Source organism: Drosophila eugracilis, unplaced genomic scaffold (assembly GCF_018153835.1).
Source record: "Drosophila eugracilis isolate 14026-0451.02 unplaced genomic scaffold, ASM1815383v1 contig_47, whole genome shotgun sequence".
Taxonomy (NCBI): Eukaryota; Metazoa; Arthropoda; class Insecta; order Diptera; family Drosophilidae; genus Drosophila; species Drosophila eugracilis.
In genome coordinates, this window is record NW_024573338.1 from 2,844,673 (window position 1) to 2,864,963 (window position 20,291).

The 20,291-nt window shown below is 40.6% G+C and overlaps 3 protein-coding genes across 5 annotated transcripts; 2 read left to right on the plus strand and 1 right to left on the minus strand.

The window, feature by feature from the left end:
* Positions 1-944: 944 nt before the first annotated feature.
* On the minus strand, positions 945-1,920 carry LOC108115602 (putative uncharacterized protein DDB_G0294196). The gene is made up of 3 exons (XM_017227128.1): positions 1,811-1,920; positions 1,230-1,739; positions 945-1,158 (listed from the first exon to the last, which is right to left on the minus strand). The coding sequence occupies exons 1-3, from the start codon at positions 1,894-1,896 to the stop codon at positions 990-992; spliced, it is 765 nt and encodes a 254-aa protein (XP_017082617.1). The 5' UTR covers positions 1,897-1,920; the 3' UTR covers positions 945-989.
* Positions 1,921-11,899: 9,979 nt separating this feature from the next.
* Positions 11,900-16,231, plus strand: LOC108115716 (farnesol dehydrogenase). The gene is made up of 5 exons (XM_017227288.2): positions 11,900-12,120; positions 12,176-12,341; positions 12,392-12,518; positions 15,682-15,817; positions 15,940-16,231. Exons 1-5 carry the CDS (start codon positions 11,980-11,982, stop codon positions 16,114-16,116), a joined length of 747 nt encoding a protein of 248 aa, XP_017082777.1. The 5' UTR covers positions 11,900-11,979; the 3' UTR covers positions 16,117-16,231.
* A 288-nt stretch (positions 16,232-16,519) lies between these two features.
* Positions 16,520-20,185, plus strand: LOC108115678 (GTP-binding protein SAR1b). Of its 3 annotated transcripts, none has more exons than XM_017227243.2 (6): positions 16,520-16,607; positions 17,350-17,491; positions 18,098-18,217; positions 18,279-18,344; positions 19,254-19,489; positions 19,563-20,185. In XM_017227243.2, the coding sequence occupies exons 2-6, from the start codon at positions 17,449-17,451 to the stop codon at positions 19,677-19,679; spliced, it is 582 nt and encodes a 193-aa protein (XP_017082732.1). In that variant the 5' UTR covers positions 16,520-16,607; positions 17,350-17,448; the 3' UTR covers positions 19,680-20,185. The 3 variants fall into 3 exon arrangements, with proteins under 3 accessions (XP_017082732.1, XP_017082733.1, XP_017082734.1); XM_017227244.2 differs by having other exon boundaries at positions 16,560-16,656; XM_017227245.2 differs by having other exon boundaries at positions 16,582-16,602.
* The last annotated feature ends 106 nt before the right edge of the window (positions 20,186-20,291 follow it).

The following is a 20,291-nucleotide window of genomic DNA, read 5'->3' on the forward strand; positions in this document are numbered from 1 at the left end:
AAGAAATTCCAGTACCTACTCTTTTTTTTATTATTTAGATTGTAAGGATTGGCTTTTCTTTAGAAAACACTTAAGATCTCTACGATTATAGACCTCATCTTCCGAACAATCCACCGACTATTCCGGTCATCAACTCCTTGCGGCCAATGCAAATGCAGGCAGCTGCTTCGTTGACAGGACAAACAATGGGCGACACTTCAGCACTTTCATTTTCCCGCTCGAACACTTGCGAAAAACACTCCGCCGCAGACTCAACGCTCCAGCTCACATACATTTATACATTTTGTGGATTTTTATTTATTATTTTGCTTCTTTTCTGCGGTGGTGCCACTGATGGTTCAGCTCACTCACACTCACACAGACGCCCCACAATTTGCGAGTCGCACTCAACATGAAGTGTTTTGTGCGGTTTTTTCGTGTTGCATGTTTTATGTTCTCGTACGTATATTTTTAGAAATTGTTTTTAGTTGCATGTTTTACTTTTATGCTGAGTTCTCTGTGACAGCTCGGAAAACGGAATACTGGTGATGGTGGAGGATAAAGGAAGGAGGGCTGGGGGCATGGTCTAGGTTCTCTGAGCACCACAGTCGGGGAAGCCACGATGACAGATAAGTCACATATTGTTCGAGAAGTTTCTGGTCTGCAGAAGGTGACAACTAAATCGAGTAAAGGATTATAAAGAGATAGAGCTGAAATTTAAATGGTTCTCTATTTTCCTTTCAAACCGTCCAAGGTTTTCCAAGTTATTTCTTGATTAATTTTAAAAATATGAAATTTAAAGAGAAGAATTTAATATTAAGTCTTTAGTTCTTCTTCTCAAAAACAATCTGCCACAGCTGCTGCTGTCATATAGAGATAAAAATTAAGTGCACACTCACATGCAGGACCACCAATACAGCCATGCTATCGGCCGCCCCAAAAGTATGCAACACTGTGCCCGACTCTCTATGCGCATCTTTATTAATTATGCCAGCGATTTAATTAAAAACTTAACCAGCTGTCGCCTTGAGCACCGTGGCACTGAGCAACGGGATCGTCTCGTGGCCACCAAAAGTGGGCGGAGTAAGAGTGGCTGTTGGCCTGGGAGCAACAGCGGCAACTTCCGATGGATTGCAGCTGAGTTGGCAACTTGCTGGCGCTGCAGTTGCCGGGTATGGGCTAATTAAAATGCATTGTTTAATGCAAATAATGGATTATATATAGTTTGGTAGTTCTCAGTGTTTACTTACGGCGGGTGGCTCTTGAGTTCTGGCGCCCAAACGGCTGCGGCTGGCGGCGCCTTAACGATTTTTGGCCCAGCTACGGGATATTGTTGTTGGTGTTGCTGTTGTTGTTTGGGTTCAGTCTGAATTGGCTTTGGCTGGAGGTGCAGTTGTTGGGCTGTTGGCTGTTCAGGTTGCACATTGACGCCATTGAACCCGGCCAATATTTGAGGTGGTTGACCCGCGGCATTTTCATAAACAAAAAACTCTTGGCCCCGTTGTTGTCGTTGCGGTTGATTTGTGGCCTGTTGTTGCTGTTGTTTTGGTCGGTGGTGCTGGTGGGATTGCTTCTGTCGCTGCTGCTGCTTCTGCTGCTGTTGCTGCTGCCAATTTGGCAGAGTTTGGCCCAGTAACTCGTGCAACAATGGCGCCAACGCTTCGCTTCCCGTGATTTGTTGCAGATGCTGCAGAAGGGCGGCTTCCTCAATCTTCTGTCCCTCCGCCCGATTGATGCTCAAAATGCCGGTGCTGTGGTTCCTGTAAGCAAATAGTTTGCTCAATAGATTGACCCGCTAACCAACCGCCACCCACCCATCCACACGACCTACTTTGTCAGCGGCTGTGCAAACATTTGCGAACAAACGACCAAACACACCAGCTGCAAGTGGAGCAGAACGAGCCAATTTGGATACATATTTAAAGGCTTATTAGTGCTAGACCTTCCAGTCGAAACTCCCATCGAGTACTAACTCTGACTAACTAAGGCCGCACACATCAAATATTCTACGATGCCATGGATTGTTTGCTTGATTTTGGCTTGGCATTCGATTAGGTTTCTTGTTTTCGGGCATTAATTATTTTGGAGCTCATTATACATGCACATTAATATGCAAATATTATGAAGTGTGAACATTTTGATATGCCCCATTGGTTACGGCATGATAATTACCATTTTAGCTTTACAGATCCAAAACACAGCCCGGCAGCATTTCTCCAGTGAGTGAATCTCAATTAATGGATTAAAAAAGTATGATTAATTGATTGATTTCAAATCAATTTATAACCTAAGCTGTTTTGTAGCTAATAAGCTTATTAATAACACAAAAAGCATTGCAAGAATTTCAATGTGTTAATCAATATACTTAGGATAAACTCAAGCTGTAGGCAATAAAACACATAAATAGGAATACAATTTGATTTAAGTTAGCATTTCTAAAGAAGAGAGGATGTTTACCCTGAAGAACTTGCTTACATAAGAAATATCTTTTAAGTAATAAGCTTCCTTTTAACTTATGTTAATGCCTTCGTAACTTATAGGATGTTGTACCCTCAATGAAAAGAGCTCTTAAACTCAGAGCCACAAAAACCAAGCATCTCAAACTGTTGCATTAACATACGAGTCATTTTCAAAGAGCTAACGATAAATCCCAGCTAAAATGTCAACGGGCTGGCAAAGGCTGTGAAACTGTAAAGTGGCCCTTAGCTTCATCTCCCACTTTTCCATCTCCCTCTTCCTCTCTGGATGTGTGGCAAAATGTTTTTCCATTAAATTACAATCCACTCCCTTCTGCTCCTCCTCATCAGTGGCCTTCGTCTGCGTGTTGGCTCGACCAGCAAAGTCATGAAATTTAGTGTTGGCGGCATAATTAGACCATCAATTGCGGAAAACTCATGACAGTCATGAATGGCCGACTCTCTCTCTCTCTCTGTGTATGTGTATGTGTATAGCTGTGTCTGTGTTGGTTGGGCAAAACCACAGAGGCGGGCGGGTGGCGTGGCCAGGGGCTAGGGCTAGGCACACACTGGAATAAAGTAATATGGGCCCCAAGCATAAACTCATCAGCGTCGGAAAAGCTGACAGCAATGAGGACGACAGCAGCAACAAGAGCAGTCGAAAATTGCACTGAGAGAAATATTAGTTAACTAAGTGTAATAAGGTAAGGTTTGGTTGTTTGAAGTATATTAAAATGTATTAAGATGGCTTTATCTCCTAAAATATAAATTAATTTTACATTCAAAGACTTAGAGACTTATCTCGCAGTGTGACAACAGCAGCCCCAAAAGATGGCCAAAAATTTTGACGATGGCGGGGACTGTTGCTCACGAAAAGCAACAACCACAACAACAACTAGTACTACAACAAGAACAACAATGGCCACAATAAAGTCGGAATGTAAAGCACAAATGCTACTTTTGTCGCTCATAAATATTCACTGGAATATATTCGGTTGGTTGGTCGGTCGGTATGTCCTCCTTCCAGCTTTTAGCTGTTGTCCTTGCGGCTTCGCTTTCATTTTCCGCCGCTTTTTTGGCCAAAAGGCGCAAAAGTGTGAAATGGCCAAGTGCGAGTGTTCATATACATATATTTTCTATTTTTATGACGATTTTTCGGTGACTGTTTTAGCCAGCCGAGTGTGAAAGTTAAGCACATAAATTACAGGCGAACGCTGAGAGAGGAATTAAAAGCGCAGTGCACAGTGGCCGAAAAACCAGAAAACACTTAAAATATGGCAACAACCGTTCACTAGGGGGATCCCCCAATGCTCACATACAGCAGGGGTCAAAAAATAGGATCATGGAGTTAGAAAAACTTTTCTTTATACATTTTTATCAGAATTAAGCAAATTTTGATTTGGATTTCATCTATCTCAAGTTAGTCCAAACTATATTGGCTTATTACATAAACATTTTTATATAAAACTTGATAAAGACGCTCCTATTTTTCCAATCCCAACTGTTGCCATGTGTGTAAAGTGCGGCTCGTTGGCGCTTTTTAGTAAAATTACACGCTCTAATCCACAACTTTTGAGTGGGCCCACACCACCGAAAAATGTAAAAAAAAAAATAAAATAAAGAAAAGGAAAAACAAAATCCAGAAAACCCCTAGCCGAGTAGGATCTCTCAGGGAGAGATGAAAGGCAAGTGCCGAGGGCATCAAGGGCTGCAAGAATGCGCCAGACAGCGCCAAAGACCTAAACGCAAAACAAGCAAAGCTAACACAAACTCAGCCTCAAAGTATGCAAAACATAATTCATGCTGATGGAATTGTATGCATGAATATATGAGAGAGCGAGCGAGAGTGAGGAGGTGGAGAAGAAAACCCCTGCAAATCCCAAACTCCAAAACTCCAGAGCCATAACCCCTGGGCTGGCTAAAAATCATATGCATCACGTGATTAAACGCGTCATGCATGAAAATGTAAAATATTGTGCAACCATATAGCTCACACAGACAGCGTTTGGCAAAAGGGGAACCCCCTTCTGGCAGGGTTGACTGGCTGACTGCAGAAATATATTTAAAAAAAAGGGGAAAAAAATTAGACCCCGCACATCATGTTTACTTGACTTGACTGGCAGTCTGGTATCCGTGACCAAAGCAAACGAGAGCAAACAAAACGCCTCGGTTACAAATTTTTCACAATTTTTTCCCGAAACCCCAGGACTTCCTCACCCCCTCCCTCATCCCCTTTCTCGATTTAAATGGAGAGAAATGGCGGAGATGGAGCCGAATCTGAATCTGATGTTAAGGCTTCTGCTGACGGAGATGAATCTGGGCAGCACGTGCCCCAGACGCCGCCAGACATTGGCTTGAACTTGGCCATAACCAGACGTTGTTGCTATTTGTTTTTGCCAGGGCCAGGGGCGTGGTCCTCACACTGCACTGGCAGTCGTGTTGCGGCTTTAAATAAGTCCTCAATGTTGGCTGAAGGTCAAAATCGAGCGGCAAAAGTGAAACGAATTAAAAATTAAAATGCAAACGCATTTTTTTTCAATCATTTCCCTTTTTTTTATATTTTTATGTCATAAAAAAATCGCTTTGTGTCAGAGTTTAAATGACACTTTTTAAAATTAAATTATGTTATTTTTTCCTAGAAGCTATTTAGCATAAAGCCTTTGCGTTTGACTAAGCTGACCTAGTTAAAAATCACATAGAGGCTTGATAATTGGTTTCCATTATTTTAATTTAGCAAGAAAATAAATTATTGAAATAAAATATTTTTTTACAATTTACTAACGACCTCAAAAGTCTTCTTTGACATTTTAAATTAAAACAAAAATTATGTTTTTTAAAGCTAGATTAAGCTTATTAACGAATATTTTCTATAGCTAAAGCAAACCCAATGCTCGTTCTACATCTTCACTAATAACCTTTGAAAAACAAGTACTTTCTATGCTGAACTAGATTGCACTTAGAATCCGCATTGCAACTTGTCATACAAATTATGCGCTTATTGCAATTGCGCTTTTCTCTCTCTCCCTCTCTCCCTGTTTTTCTAACTATCCGATTTCCACTCAGCCATATGGAAATGATTTCAAAGCACATCCACTTACATACATACACAAAAAACAAACGTAAAGACTTTAGCAACTTTGGCATACTTTGTGGCATGACTGGAGGAATTTATTACTAGCACTTGGATATATCATTCAGGACTTGGCGCCGGGCGCACTTCTCGCGAATTATGTCAGCGAAAAAATAGCAGAAGTTTAACTACTTTTCTACGACTTTTTCGCAATGTTTGCCGCTTAAAGAGGAGAAAGCAGAGAAAGCGGAGAAAAGGGAGCGTGAACTTTCTTCATTTGCCGCAGCACACTTTGTCGCAGTTGCCGCACTTGGCTTTGTTGATTATTTTAGTCGCCTCTTTAGTTCTACTGCTCCTGCTGCAGCCTACAAAATGTGACAAATCCTCGCATTTCTTTCTCTGGCCACGCCTGACACATATTCGCCTTTATTTTTTCTTTTTTTCCAACAGAGCTTGGAGTCCCACTTTTCCACAGCATTGCGACCAAATTATTGCGGACACGTCGCATCCACTTGCAGATAAAAGAGAAGCGGAGCGGGCCAACAAAAACATGTAAGTATCTCATTTATGAATGGAGGTTTTAGACTTGAATATACCATTTAAAATATGAGTTAACTTTACATGTTTAGCAGGAAGAAATATATAAAAAATAAATCTTTATACGAAGCAGTAAATTATTTAAATTTTATCCACATTAGAGAATGCTAACATATCAGTTTTCTAGTGGCTTGTTAGTAGTTCTAATCAAGAACTTCTTAGAAAACTCTTTAATTTCTCTCCAACTTCTTTCCTAGCTACAAATCTCCCTGACTTAGCATACCCTTCTAACCTACAAACATGCACTATATATCATGCATACAAAAATGTTAAAAAAAAAAAAAGAAAGCCAACATTAGACGTTGAGGCCAACTACTTGCGTATTAGGAGCAGCCTGTCTTCATTAGTAAGTCCATTGAAATTTAGCATGCCCAGGCCCAGGCACTGGGCAATGCATTGCATACTTTAAGACCTCCTCTTTGGACCAACTCCCAGAGCTTCGGGTGCAAAAAAAAAAAGAAACTTTGCTTTGCAGCAAATCAGCGAAAGCGCCAACAAACTATTAAAAAACTTTCGCAACAAGAAAAAGTTGCAGGACCAAGATTCCAGCTACAGCTCCTGCTACTGCTACTGCTCCTGGTGATGGCATCCATATCTGACGAGTGCCAAAAAGCAAAAGTTTCCACCGCCAGTGCTGCATACAATGTTTGTGCTGATTGCAGCACAGCAAATGGCTTTTGATTTCACAAATCAAAAGTTTCTTGTGCGCGCCGCACGTGATTTATGCCTGCGGCAGGAGCAGGTCCAGATTCAGGAAATCTGCCAGGATGCAGAATAAAGGACGCTGACTGGATGCAGTGGAAGCCCTGGAGAGGATCGCCGGCGACATGCACGAGCGCCCAGCTGTAAAAACTTAGCACTGTCCAGCCCAAGGGGAAAATGAAAAGAACTCTGAGGAATAAGAAAGATACAGAGGAAAAGCATTAGTAGGATGGCATTTTCTTGCCAAATAATCAGTTCAGTGAAAGATATTTTACTACCTTAAAGTTAAGTGACAAATCCTACCAAAACTAAGATTTTTTTCTCTGTGTAGGTAAAGAAATCCCAGGAAGAAATCCAGGGAGTGTTCCAACTAAGTTGCCCATTTTGTTTGCAGCTTAATGCACATTTAGATTTCGCTCAACGTTCTAATGGCAGCTCATCAGGCAGCCGAAAAAGTAGCAAGAATTTTCCCCCTAATGAAGGCGGCGGCGGCGGCATCCACAACATCCTTAACACCTTCCTCTAATTGCCGAGTGAAACTTGTGCCGCGCAATGAAAATAACCAGTAAGATCTTATGGGGGCCAGAAAAACAGGTGAACAACTTGCAACACAATGTGCGGGGTGTTGCATGTGGCAATTCACGTCTTAACGTCTGCAACGTCATAAATAACATCAAATAATAGCCCAGTGCGGGGTTTTGGCCTGTGCGCTAATAAAGTGCCTGGGAACAGCAAAAACAGTCAACTAACAACTAGCAACATCAGCAGCAGCAGCAACAGCAACTAACAACACCTAGCAGCACTTGCAACACCCAGCAGCAACTAGCAACGGCATTCCGAGTTGCAGTTCGCCCAGCTGCCACCCGCAGCTCCTAAAAAGTTTTGTGGTCGTGCATCCGCTTAGCGGTAAATGCACCACAGTTAACTCTTTATGGCGGCGGATTTTCAATCGGGAGAATGTAAGGAATGGAGTGCACCCTATACATTGGGGAAAATCTTAAATAGATGAATAAAGTTCATTTTTTAAATCTTTTTCTGAAAGAAGCAAATACTTTTTACTTAACGTATCTTAAATTTTTCAGAAAATGTATCATATATTATGATCATTTGCAAGATTCCTTATACTGACTGATTCTTAAGCTTGTATCTTCTACAGATCCTTGTCCTCATGAACTCCCTACTTTATAGCCCAATAATCTCCACATACCCTAGAAAACTTTAGTTTCCTACCCACTTATCAGGTGCCTGCGAAGCCGGCTAACAAATTTAGGCTAATTAGTTGGACTTAAACGCGGCTTATGTGCCGTCTAATGGCCCCCGCTCCTACCCCTTCTACTCCTTCAACTCCTTTGCCCACAGAAATGGTCTAAGCACACTTTTTGGCCGGACGAGCATTTAATATATGTAATTGCAGTTGTTGTTCTTTCAGGCCACAGACGACAACAACAACAACAACAACAGCAATGCAAAATGTTGGAAACAATTTTTCGGGGACAAACTCAAAAATTCAAGGGGAATTTGTAACAGTGAGCAGGGGGAGGAAAAAGCGGAAAATACACGCAAATTGTCAGTAGACCACAAAACATGCAAACATTAAGGCCACGTTCTGGCACTCTCCCTCCCACTCTCACAAACCCAATGTTGGCTCATCTGTTTTGCCATGTCATTGAAGCGTAAATGAGACATTTGCGACGCTTGTTTAATTAAAATAAATTTCAATTTAATCAAAATTCGTCTGTCTTACTTGGGAAGGGGTTAGCAAAAAGCAGTGAACACCGTTTTTAGGGAATTTCACATTAAAATTGTTGGCATAGTTTTTAGAGGGTCTCTGGAAAATGAATTCTATGCCATCATCGCCCCTGACAACTGTCGGTCTGTGGGCTTTAAAATGCCAGCAGGGCAAACTTTTGTAACTGCCTTTTGGTTAGCACCTCTCATTCTCCCCTCCTCCGTTTGTGTTTTGTAAGTGCCCAACTCCGTGTCAGGTGTCGTACAGGTGTCAATGTGGGCGTGGCACTTAATTAAATCATTGTGTCAACCTTTGATTAATAGTCATATAACAAATATTTTGAGGATTGAGTGTGACGTGCGGCGTCAATTTGAGTATCAGTCACTTAGACTTGAGATGGGTAGATGGGTACTTCTAACCGAGTTCAGGACTACTTTGGTTTCAATTTAAGTTCGGGTTTTAAGGCTGTATTTAAATGTATAATACAAATATCGAGAGCCCTGGCTGATTGAACTTTCTAATCTAGTTCAGGGAGAGACAAGCTAAGTTTGAATCCCTTTTACAGTCGATTTACCTCAATCAAATTTAAACAACCTTTCACCGACTTAATTCGAATTCCTTTTAAATATTGTTTACTTAAACAAGTGCTTGACCAGCAAAAAAGTTCTTTAAATATATATACAGACTTTACAACTTTTGTTTCGCGTATTTTCTCGCACAGATGGAAGTGCGAGAGCATGAGGTAATTTAATTAAATGCTTTGGCTTGAGAGAAAAGTTGTTCTAATTTAATTGGACATTTTGTTTGCACACGCCGCGAGTATTTTAACGTTGTTGTCATTGTTTCCATTTACATTTGCGGCATTTCCGCTGTTGCTTTGTTATTCGATTTAGAAGGCCACATGGCGTATGAGTGATATGCGTATAATAAAAACGTAAGCGCTAATTGCCAAAAATGCTGGTAAATGCAATTTAAGTTTTTGGCTCCGAAAAATGTTATTGCAATTGAAAAAGAAAGGCAACTGGATGCAGTGGATGTAAAGTCCGTCGAGGCCATGAAAAATGCATATTTGGGTTTAACCGAAAAATAAACAGAAGGCCAGAGGTTGTGGGGGGAGGAGGAGACGGAGACTACACACACATGAATGTTGGTAAAATTCTTTTCCACACCCCAACCTGCATTGTTGCTTTTTTGCATGCCACGGGGCGCTGAGCCGAAAAGTATGCAACAATAAATTCTGCCACGACGGGAGCTTTTCATTTATTTGAAACACCCACCCGGAAAAACCACACCCTTACACTCCATTTCAACACCCAGAAACGACGGTGTGCAAGTCGGACAAAAGAAAGCAAATAAAATCGGGTAAACTGTTGCCAAACTAAAAACAGTTTGTGCGCCAATTTTCTATCAATTTTCATTGGCGTTATCAGCGGCAGCACTTAGAAAAACGCGTTTTCGTTTTTCTCTTTTCAGAATTTATCGATAAATGATAAGAGACAATAAGTGTTTTAGTTATTAGAAATATCAACGGACTAAAGGCAATAAATCATTCGTGTAAATAGCTAGCTTCGTAGCTTTTTTTTTTTACAAGTTGCCAGAATTTTTCTTCAAGTTTAATAAACATTTTTCCTGTTGCAACATTTTCTTATATTTGGTGGTATTTTCGGTTTTTTAGAGAGAAAAGAGGATAACTTTTTCCTGAGTGAGGAAAAGGCACTCTAAGTTCCGGGAAAATATTTACAATTGTACTTTTGTGTGAAGCTCAAAATGGCAGGCACTTTGATGACCCCACTGCCAAGACTGCAGCAACTGGTTCTGGCCACTTTCGGTTTATGGGCCATAAATTCTGTCGCCTTGCCTGGCTTTTTCCCCAGCTGCATTGCAATTGATTTGCATGGCTTGGCCGGCTGTTAGTTAACAGCCAGCACAACTGTACCACATAAATGCCAGGGAATTTATGGCCGGCCAATCGAAACAATTGCCTGACTTCTGGCCGATTGCAGCCATTGAGCCACAAAGGACTCATTCTCCTGCCTGCACCTGCATTTTATGGCTGTCAACTGCAACTCCAACGCATACAACGTCCTGTCCTTACCAAAAATCCAGTCTAAGTGCATTTTTTGGTGCATCTCCAGTTTGAGACTGACATGCAAAATACTTTCCACTAGTCGAGATAAACTTGATATTTGATTTGCCAGCAGACTCAGTGAGCCATAACCAAGAAGCCAGCCAAGTGGCATTGTCCCCTTCATTCCTTCAACCATCCCATTAGCCCAAGCTGTTGTTTGGTAATTACAAAAATACGATAAGGCTCGAAGCCTTGAGTCCGCTCAGCTGGAAAGCAAATACAAATGCCTGGGCGAATATTCATGGCCTGCTGATGAAACTATCAAAATATAATGGAATATGTTATGCCAGATTATCGATAATGCATATTTTTGTGTTTGTCGAATCGGGGATTGATGGTTGGATCGGAAATATATGGTAATATTTGATAAGCGAATGCGGAATAAGAATTGCATATGAATATTATGTGAGTTGCTGGTTTTTCACTTTCAAGATACATTTTTAAATTTGTTTTTAAAAACCCATCTAAATAACACTTAATAAATAATTCAAAATAGAAAACAAATCTTAAGGGTAAACTAAAAAAAAGAGGTTTTTCCACTGTTGCCAAGCCATTTTCCAACCCACACCACGTTGTCTGTTTTTGTGAATAGAAATATGAAAATAATCCTCAAGTGTCAGCCCGAGAGATTAGTGACAACAAACCAAAGCCGCAGAGCGAAATGAGATTTTTCATTCGGTATCAAATATCCGCAAAAACCGACCAGGAAAAACCCAAGCAGACAAAAGAAAATGCTAAAAAAAGTATAGCTTAAACTAGAAGTGAAATGCAAACGAGTGCAATGCTCCGTGAATGGGCAAGGAAAAGGGAAAGGAGGTTTATGATGATGAGGTTGAGGGACAAAGTGCAACTAGGCAAATGCAAACTACAGACTACAGCTGCACAATGCAAATGCAAAAAGTCCGACAGCCAGTAAATTGCAATCAATTAAATCCGACTTCTCCCGGAGCGACGCGTGCCCCATGATCTAGGCTTAATGGGAAAAGACGCCGACGATAAAAATAGATTTTAAAATGTTTTCTTGTAATGGCTTAAAAACTTAACAGGCTTTTAAATATTTTCTCTTGATATATCATTTATTATTAAAATCCTCTGAAAACAGGATTTATTATTAGGAAATTTAATCCGTTATCTTTTGCGCTGCCTAAACCTTACATTTTTCAACTTATTTGTATGTATATTAGACCCACTGTGCTGCATTTGCAGCTGCGTTAGATGAATCCCAGATCACTCTCGGCATCGAAGAGCAGTTGTCACTGGCATTCGAAGCTATCAGGTCATCTTCGCTTGTCGCACTAGATTTCTAACTCCAAAGATCATGGGTAATAATTTCTACTGGCGGAACAAGGTGGCGGTTGTCACTGGAGCCTCGGTAGGAATAGGAGCTAGCACAGCCGTGGAACTGGCCAATGCCGGAATGGTGGTTGTAGGATTAGCTCGTCGACCGGAACTCATTGAAGTAAATTCATTATAAATCTTGTATAATTTAAGAACTAAGACTTAATATTGTTCAGGCTCTCCGGGATCGAGTCACTGGCGAGGGAAAGATCTTAGCCCGGCAATGCGACCTCAACGATGAAGAGCAGCTGACCAGTGCTTTTGCCTGGATTCGTGAAAAATTCCAGGCTATACATGTGCTGGTCTGCAATGCTGGCATACTAAAGGCCAACTTTTTAAGCGGTAAATTAGCATGAAAAATTCAAAATTTGAGATAACATTCTTCGGTTCAGAGTCCCCTACCAAGGACATTAAGGAACTGTTCGATACGAATGTCGTTGCTACGGCCAGCTGCCTGCGGGAGGCCCTGAAGCACATGGCTGCGGTCAAGGTTCGCGGTCACATTGTGGTCATGAACAGGTGAGTGTCCTTCCAGGCAAAAATATTTTCCTCTGGCTATGAACTTCAATGTTGGATGGCTGGAAAATATCGAACAATAAATCCCTTGTAATAATACATTCCATTTAAATATTTAAAAGCAATTTGCGTGGTATTTTAATGGTAGCAATGGTCTTAATTACTTTAAAACACAATGCGCTTGAGCTGTTGAAACGTAAAATACATTTTTTGTTTTCTCTTTTAAGTTGAACTTGCTAAAATATTTAAATTGAAGTAATAGTGATATACCCTTAATATTGAATTTAAGCCCAGACGATTGAACCTCAAATGAAACTGAAGGAAAGTGCAATAACCTTGTTAATTTTAAGTTCCTTTCTGATTTCAACACTTCGAGAGCTCGATCTAATTTTCCTCAAATGAAGGCTGTCCGATAGAAAGTGTTGGAGAGCCAACTGAAGGGAGAGAGTCATCAATTGAAAGCTATACTTGAAAGGATTGTCTATTGACTCGAGACAATTAGATAGAGCTACAAAATTAGCACAACTGCAAACACACACCCAACACACACACACAGGAGCAGCAGCAGCACAATTGGTTGTTGGGGGGTAATTGTTATCATTTCGGGAGCAATGTTTACCCAGCTGAAATGGGAAAATGGAGCTTAAATCGAAATTAGTGCCGAGGCCCACAAAGGCAATGTGCATACACTGATAGAGTTGGAGGTAAATCATTTTCGTACATATTTGCTTTATAGTTTTGCTTGCACTGGGCAAACAACTGACCAAAAGCTGCTGCCTTGAGTGGCAAAATATTTACCAAATTATGTCCTATAGGGTGTTGGGTTGTGTTTGGGCGGCTCAAGGGCGGCCTTAGAGGGGGTTACAGTCGGTCGAATGGGGGAGCTTAATGAAAGTGCAAACAATGCAGCCGGTCAGTCAATAGTCGTGTTCGGAGTTTCGGTCAGCTCAATGCATTTTGCATGGGCAGGCTGGGGTTTCTGGGCACAAAAGAGAAGGGTTCGCGAAGTGGTTGGCGCGTTATTTAAATTATAAAATTTAAATTTAAATTATAAAAGCCATGCGGCAAACAAACAGCACAACAGCACAAACATTTATTGATATTTAAATGGTGAAAGCAGAAGGGGAAACGGGCACGAGTACGGGCACGCATGCTGTTTTTGCGGTGCGGGTGGTGCATTAAAAGCTTTGCATCGCCAATGTGTTTGCCCCAAACAACAGCAACAAACGGCAACAACAACAACAACTCAATTATTCAACATAATTAAGTATTTTGCATTAAGCCGAATGCGTATTGCATTTGCATTTTGCATTCCTCGATTGGCAGTCGTCGATGTGATTTTTATTATTTCATGGAATCCAATGCGTACCGCATTTAAAATCAAAAATGTTGCGCATTAAGCCGCATGTTTGATTTGCGCTATGGCTTTAATTTCAAATTGCATTGATTTAATTTTAATGAAATTTACTTGAGTGCATACGCACAGCCATCCAACCAGCCAGCCCACCCACTCAACCAGATAGCAATTATTGCCATTGCCGTTTTGCCCATCAGCAAAAGGCAAAATTGAATAATTGCGTATACGCACTGTGGGTGGACAGGCATACCATGTTTGCGTGAATGTACATGTGTGTTTGCTTCTTCTTTTTTTCTGAATGGCTGTAAAATCAGTCAAAATGCGGAAATGTTAAAGCAAATTCAACAAAGCCAACGTCAATCTTATTTATTGATTGCCTTTTAGTTTATGCAAAGATGCCAATTTATTCGAGCAGAATTCCGTCTGCAAATGGCTTGAAATCACAGAATAAGATTAATATGACATGTGATACGATCGTTGTGATGATATTGATGTATAAGAATTTATTTTAAATATCTTAGTTTAATAGCTTTTTTTGTCAAAAGGACTTATAAGAATAAGCCTCCTTGAGCTGCCTCCACATCCTGACCACTTTTTGCCACCGAAGAGGAAGGTGCAACATCGAAGTGCATTTAAGGCACACCGTAAATATGCATTTTCCTGAATTTTTTATACGCATTTTTTCCGGCATAATGAGCAGCGGACACAAGCATATTGTCCGCAATCGAATACAATTGAGCATTGCGGACAGGCGGGTGAAGCGGGAAGAGGCGCGGAAAATGCGACTTCGAACTTCGCAAACGTTAATTAATGAGAAAATGTATTTATTTGGCAGCGTTGCGAGGCAAAGACAATCCCGTTCTGGAAACGTTGCTGAGGCGTTGCTAATGAGCGTGTGACGTTGCGGGGGGCGTGTGTATGTGAGTGTGTGTGAGAGGTGGGCCAGGTGGAAGGAGTAGTAAGGTGGTCGTCAATATGCATTTTGCTTAATGTCAGTGCAATAATATTAAGACTTAATTAATTAAAAAATGCAAGGGTATGATGGCCGGCCAGCATCTGCAGCATCGTCGGCAATTGTTTGCATTAAATGCCCCAGGCTCAGAGCCATGCCCACAGCCGCTGCCCCTTAGTAACGACTGCTCTTGCAACTGCACTTCAAGAAATCACTTCCTTTCATTCGGCTAAGGTGGAATTATGAAATATTTAGTTAGTCAAGTCAATACTGTAAAGTAAATTAGTACAAAAAGGCTGAAAATGAAATTGTTAATTTAATTACTAAGGCCTTTATTAGGCTTTTTAACCCTTTGAATTCATTCAATCAGATTTCAAATATAATGCAATTAATGAATAAATATTTAAAAGATTTTTGCTTTCTATAGGCTATAGCTACGGTGATTTAATTATAAAATATTTTTTTGGCAAGTGTGGGGTTTAAATTAAAAGAAGTTTACGCAATGTTTGCATAAAATGCACAGCGACATATGCAGGCAGGTGAATGCAGGACGCAGAATGCAGAAAACTGAAAACTGAAAACAGGCATGGGACATCCGCACACATTCTTTGAGGCATGCAAAATGGGTTTTACAGAAGGGGTGGAGGAAATTCGTAGTGCCCGTCAGCTGCTGACCGTCATTTTCAGTAAGTGTTCGGCAGCGACTTGTTTTTTGTTGCTGTTTTAAGTGCTCGGAATCCGTTGTGTTGACTTTATTTACCCACACATACACACCCTTTGTCTTTTTATTTCCCAACTCCGCCATGTGGACGATCCTCCTCTTCTGGACATATGGTCATATGGACATTTGACAACAGCGTGCTCGGCCACCGGATTCCGGAAGTGCCGGTGCCCTTATTCAGCGTTTATCCGGCCACGAAGCATGCAATTACGGCCCTCTGCCAAACGGTGCGCCAGGAAATACATTTTCTCAAATTAAATATTAAATTAACGGTAAGTTAAATGCAGTGCATACATGGCGCCTCATCCTTCATCTTAATTCCCTGGGAAATGCGGCAAACATGACGCGTCTGGCGATTTGCAAATGGTTAAGTCTCTTTTTCTTTTCCCTCTAGAGCATCTGTCCGGGCATGGTCGATACGGATTTTCTTAGTGTTTACTCGCAGGCGGTGGCCGAACTGCCCAAGCTGCAGGCGGAGGATGTGGCCAAGGCCGTGTTGTATGCGTTAAACACTCCTGATGGCGTCCAGGTGGAGGACATAATATTGCAGCAGATGCGGAAGGTCAATTAACCACTCGATGGATTTCTAAATAACTTTTTTTCACATTTTGTTAAATATATATTGTACATCCTTGAAACCAGAACACACTTTACATATGAGTACCTAATAAAATATTAAGAACAAATGCTTTATCCCATTACAATCAAGGATAAAATCATTATCTTGTATATGTCTTCTGGATTTTTTTTTATACATATTTAATTTTTCCTAAAGCTACAGCAGAATTTTAACTGGTAACGTAATTTTAAATTGAAATTGGCCATATTGCCACGTAATCTCCTAGCCAGTACTAGCACCGTAAGTGGAACAACAAGGGCTGGACAGCATTCAAACAGCGAGTACACCTGTCTAGGCTAGCTGAGTAACCAACCAACTTATCGACATACTGAAATTTTTGTACAATCGATAGTATTGAACAAAACATCGATTTTGCCCAGATCTAGTTGCTTGGTCACACTGGGGCTTACGATTAAAAAAACTGACTCCAATAAAAACGTGAGGTAGAAAAAGCGAATTAAGTTGATAATTAAAACACACAGCACCCGCACGGTAACCACCAGCAAATCGGGATTTAAGCGCGCAGCGGCAACAGCAATGGTTAACGGCTAAGTGTAAAAACAAAACAGCATCAGCAGCGGGATCAAAAATCCCTAAAATGCGTCCACGTAGTGCAAAATCCGATTCGGAATCGGATGTCTGGGCGCTTTTCAGGTCGAGGGCGCGGCTAAAACGGGGTGAACCTGCGATCCAAAGTGTGATTACGAAATGTGCTCCAAAGGCAAAATGATATTATAAAGTATAATATGCGTGTTACCACGTAGTTCCACACAGACAGGCAGACAGAAACACACACACACTCAGTGCCACTTACACACACAGGCAGGCAAACACAGACGAGGGAAAAAGAGAGGAAGATAGAAAGAAAGTGTTGCCCAGTTGACAAAGAACAGGTTTTAACCTAATTAACTGAATAACAGGCCGAAAATAATAATGTACCGCTATTGCCGCCAGGAAGCTAAATATTTATCCGCAAGGTCCCCGGCGGTTGAGTGTGTATGTGTGTCAAGGTTCCGGAAGTTAAGCCGCCGTAGAATTGATTTCCTATAAGCTAAACTGTTTCTGTTGTTGTTGCTGCTGCGGTTGTTTTTGTGGTTGTAGCTGGACATTGAACTTGACTCTAATTGCGCACTAATCCATTATCTATATATCTCTTCGATCTCCCATGCATATATGCATATATAGCCGTCTAGCCCAGCAGCTCTCTTCCCCCCACAAAACACACACACTCTGCTTTTGGAGCCACTTACCCGCAACCGATAGCCACAAATAAAAAACATCAGGATGTTCATCTGGGACTGGTTCACCGGAGTGCTGGGATATCTGGGTAAGAACCATTACGAGGTCCCCGAATCTCTGACATTGTGCCTTGAGGCAGCGTTTCTTGAGCGAATGCCAACAAAGCAGCCAGACAAAAGAAACCGAAATTTTACTGATGTACAGCAGAGGTCAAAGTGATAGCTCTAAAAATATGGGATTATCTCAAAAGCTAAAGGTTGAATTTGTATTAATAACGAAAGGTTTCAGACTGGGTAGTAAATTCTATTATATGACTAAGTAGCCGTTATCATTAGGGTTTTGTATTGCAACAGATTCGCTTATAATATATAATATAGTTGTTTGACAAAGAAAATTGAATTTTCTGATATAAAACCGATCTATCCGGTTTTATTAATATTAATAAAATTTGATCATACATAAATTACTTGAAGTAGTACATGTTTTCCAAAAGAAATGCGAATAGTCAAAAACGGGGTAGCAAGACTAATAATTATCCCGCATTCTCAGAGCTATTATTTCGACCTCAAATGTGTGTTTTCATGTCTGTGGCTGCGCAAACACAAGTGATCCGTCACTAGTGTTAGTTTAGCTGCGTATATTAATTAGTGACGATTGAGAAAAAGGCGCCTATTCAACATTCTCGTCGTTCCAGGTCTGTGGAAAAAGTCTGGCAAATTATTGTTCCTGGGTCTGGATAATGCTGGCAAAACCACATTATTGCATATGCTCAAAGATGATAAGTTGGCGCAGCATGTACCCACACTGCATCCAAGTGAGTATCTGTTAAGGACCAACTCTAAACTCTAAGTATAACTCTGAAATATCCTTTACAGCATCCGAGGAACTGTCCATCGGCAACATGCGCTTCACTACATTCGACTTGGGTGGCCACACTCAGGGTAAGTGTCTTATCTTAACCGGAGCTTCGGAGAATGTGCATCCAAATATTTGCTATTTTCCGAACGTGCCCACGCCTAAATATAGATCAGTATACAAGTGCGCAGGGCGACACATGCAATACAGACAGATCCACGACAATCAGCATGAAATATGGCGCAGCGGGTCACCCATACATTCAAAGGGTCTTACAATCTTTGCATTTGTTGCGTTCAATCAGCGTCGCACACTCAAAATGCATATCCAAGCAATGCCATAACAGTGTTCTTAGAATGTTTCATTCTGAGATTTGTATTCAATATTCCGACTAATTGATACCAAGATTAATCCACTAGTATTTTATAATATGAAGAATTTTTTTGTTGAGCTCACAAAACACTGTACTTATAGGTAAATTAGTATTATTCCTTGGCCCACTGTGCATATATAGGCGAAATATTTATAAATAATATAAGTATGAAGGCAAACATTCTATATAGATAACAAACAAAAACAAGATGAGTACAAAATTATGTTTGTGACCGAAGAAGTCAAATTTGCTCACCAATATGAATCTAGTATATGTGTATAAATAAGAATTATTATGCAAAAATGGTAGAACATCGTGAAATGTATTCTTGGGGCAGGCGATATTGATAAAGAAGCTCCATACTTAAATACGAGTGCAGCTCGTCATCGTTACGATAGTATTCGCTTCGGAACTGGAAAATCAGCGATCAGCCTAGCGCAACCTGAGAGCTGTGAAAAGATATCAAAACTTTTTGCCTGATAACAATGATTTGCGTTTTCTTATATAGGTTCTCTATTATGTATATTATAGGTTGTCGTTTGGAATAGTCAACTACTAAAGTACCCTTATTTTAGTTTAAATATATTATGCATGTTTTTATAATATTTGTTTTTCCTTACAGCACGACGCGTCTGGAAGGACTACTTCCCAGCTGTGGACGCTATCGTTTTCTTAATAGACGCCTGGGACCGCGGCCGTTTCCAGGAGAGCAAAAACGAGCTGGATTCGCTGCTCACGGATGAGGCGCTGTCCAACTGCCCCGTGCTCATATTGGGCAACAAAATCGATAAGCCCGGCGCTGCTAGCGAGGATGAGCTGAGAAACGTGTTTGGACTGTATCAGCTAACAACCGGCAAGGTAAACAATGCCCACTTCTGTTACATCGACCATTTAACTAATAATACATAATTAATTCTCGTTTGATTTGCAGGGCAAAGTTGCACGCGCCGATTTGCCTGGCCGCCCGTTGGAATTGTTTATGTGTTCCGTGCTGAAGCGACAGGGCTACGGCGAAGGTTTCCGTTGGTTAGCGCAGTATATCGATTAAGTCAGAATTAACAAACCACCACCACCACAACATAATTCAACAACACTCAAAACCGAAAACAACTTGGCTAAAAATAAAATTCGACAACAGAAACAGAACCGAAGGGAAAAGCCCAAACCCCAACCGTCAGACCTTAAGCAAAACGAAGCTGCGTGCGCAATTTCTAATTTATACAAAACAATTACAAATATTTCATAATAATAATAAAAAAAAAAGAAAAACACACATTAAAACAATGTACATCTGTAATTAAACGACACTGTTTAATCCAGCCACACAACCACAAGAAAACAAAAACACAACAGAACATCAAAGTGCAAACAACTTTTCTATCTAGAACATCGGGATACAATATTAAGGATCTGAAGGAAGAAAGGAGTGCGCAAGGGAAACTTTTAATAATAATTATGAATAACAAATTGTAGAAAATTAAAGGTGATTTATTTAAGAGCATGTGCTTTCAACGACGCTGTTCCATAAATAAAAATTTAGCTATCTACCTTTTATTTAAAATTTATCAATTGTAAATGTCATTACTGATTTTCCTTTATAGTTTAGTTTGGCTGCAGAATATAATAGATATACCTTCCATCGCCCATTTCCCTTCCGATA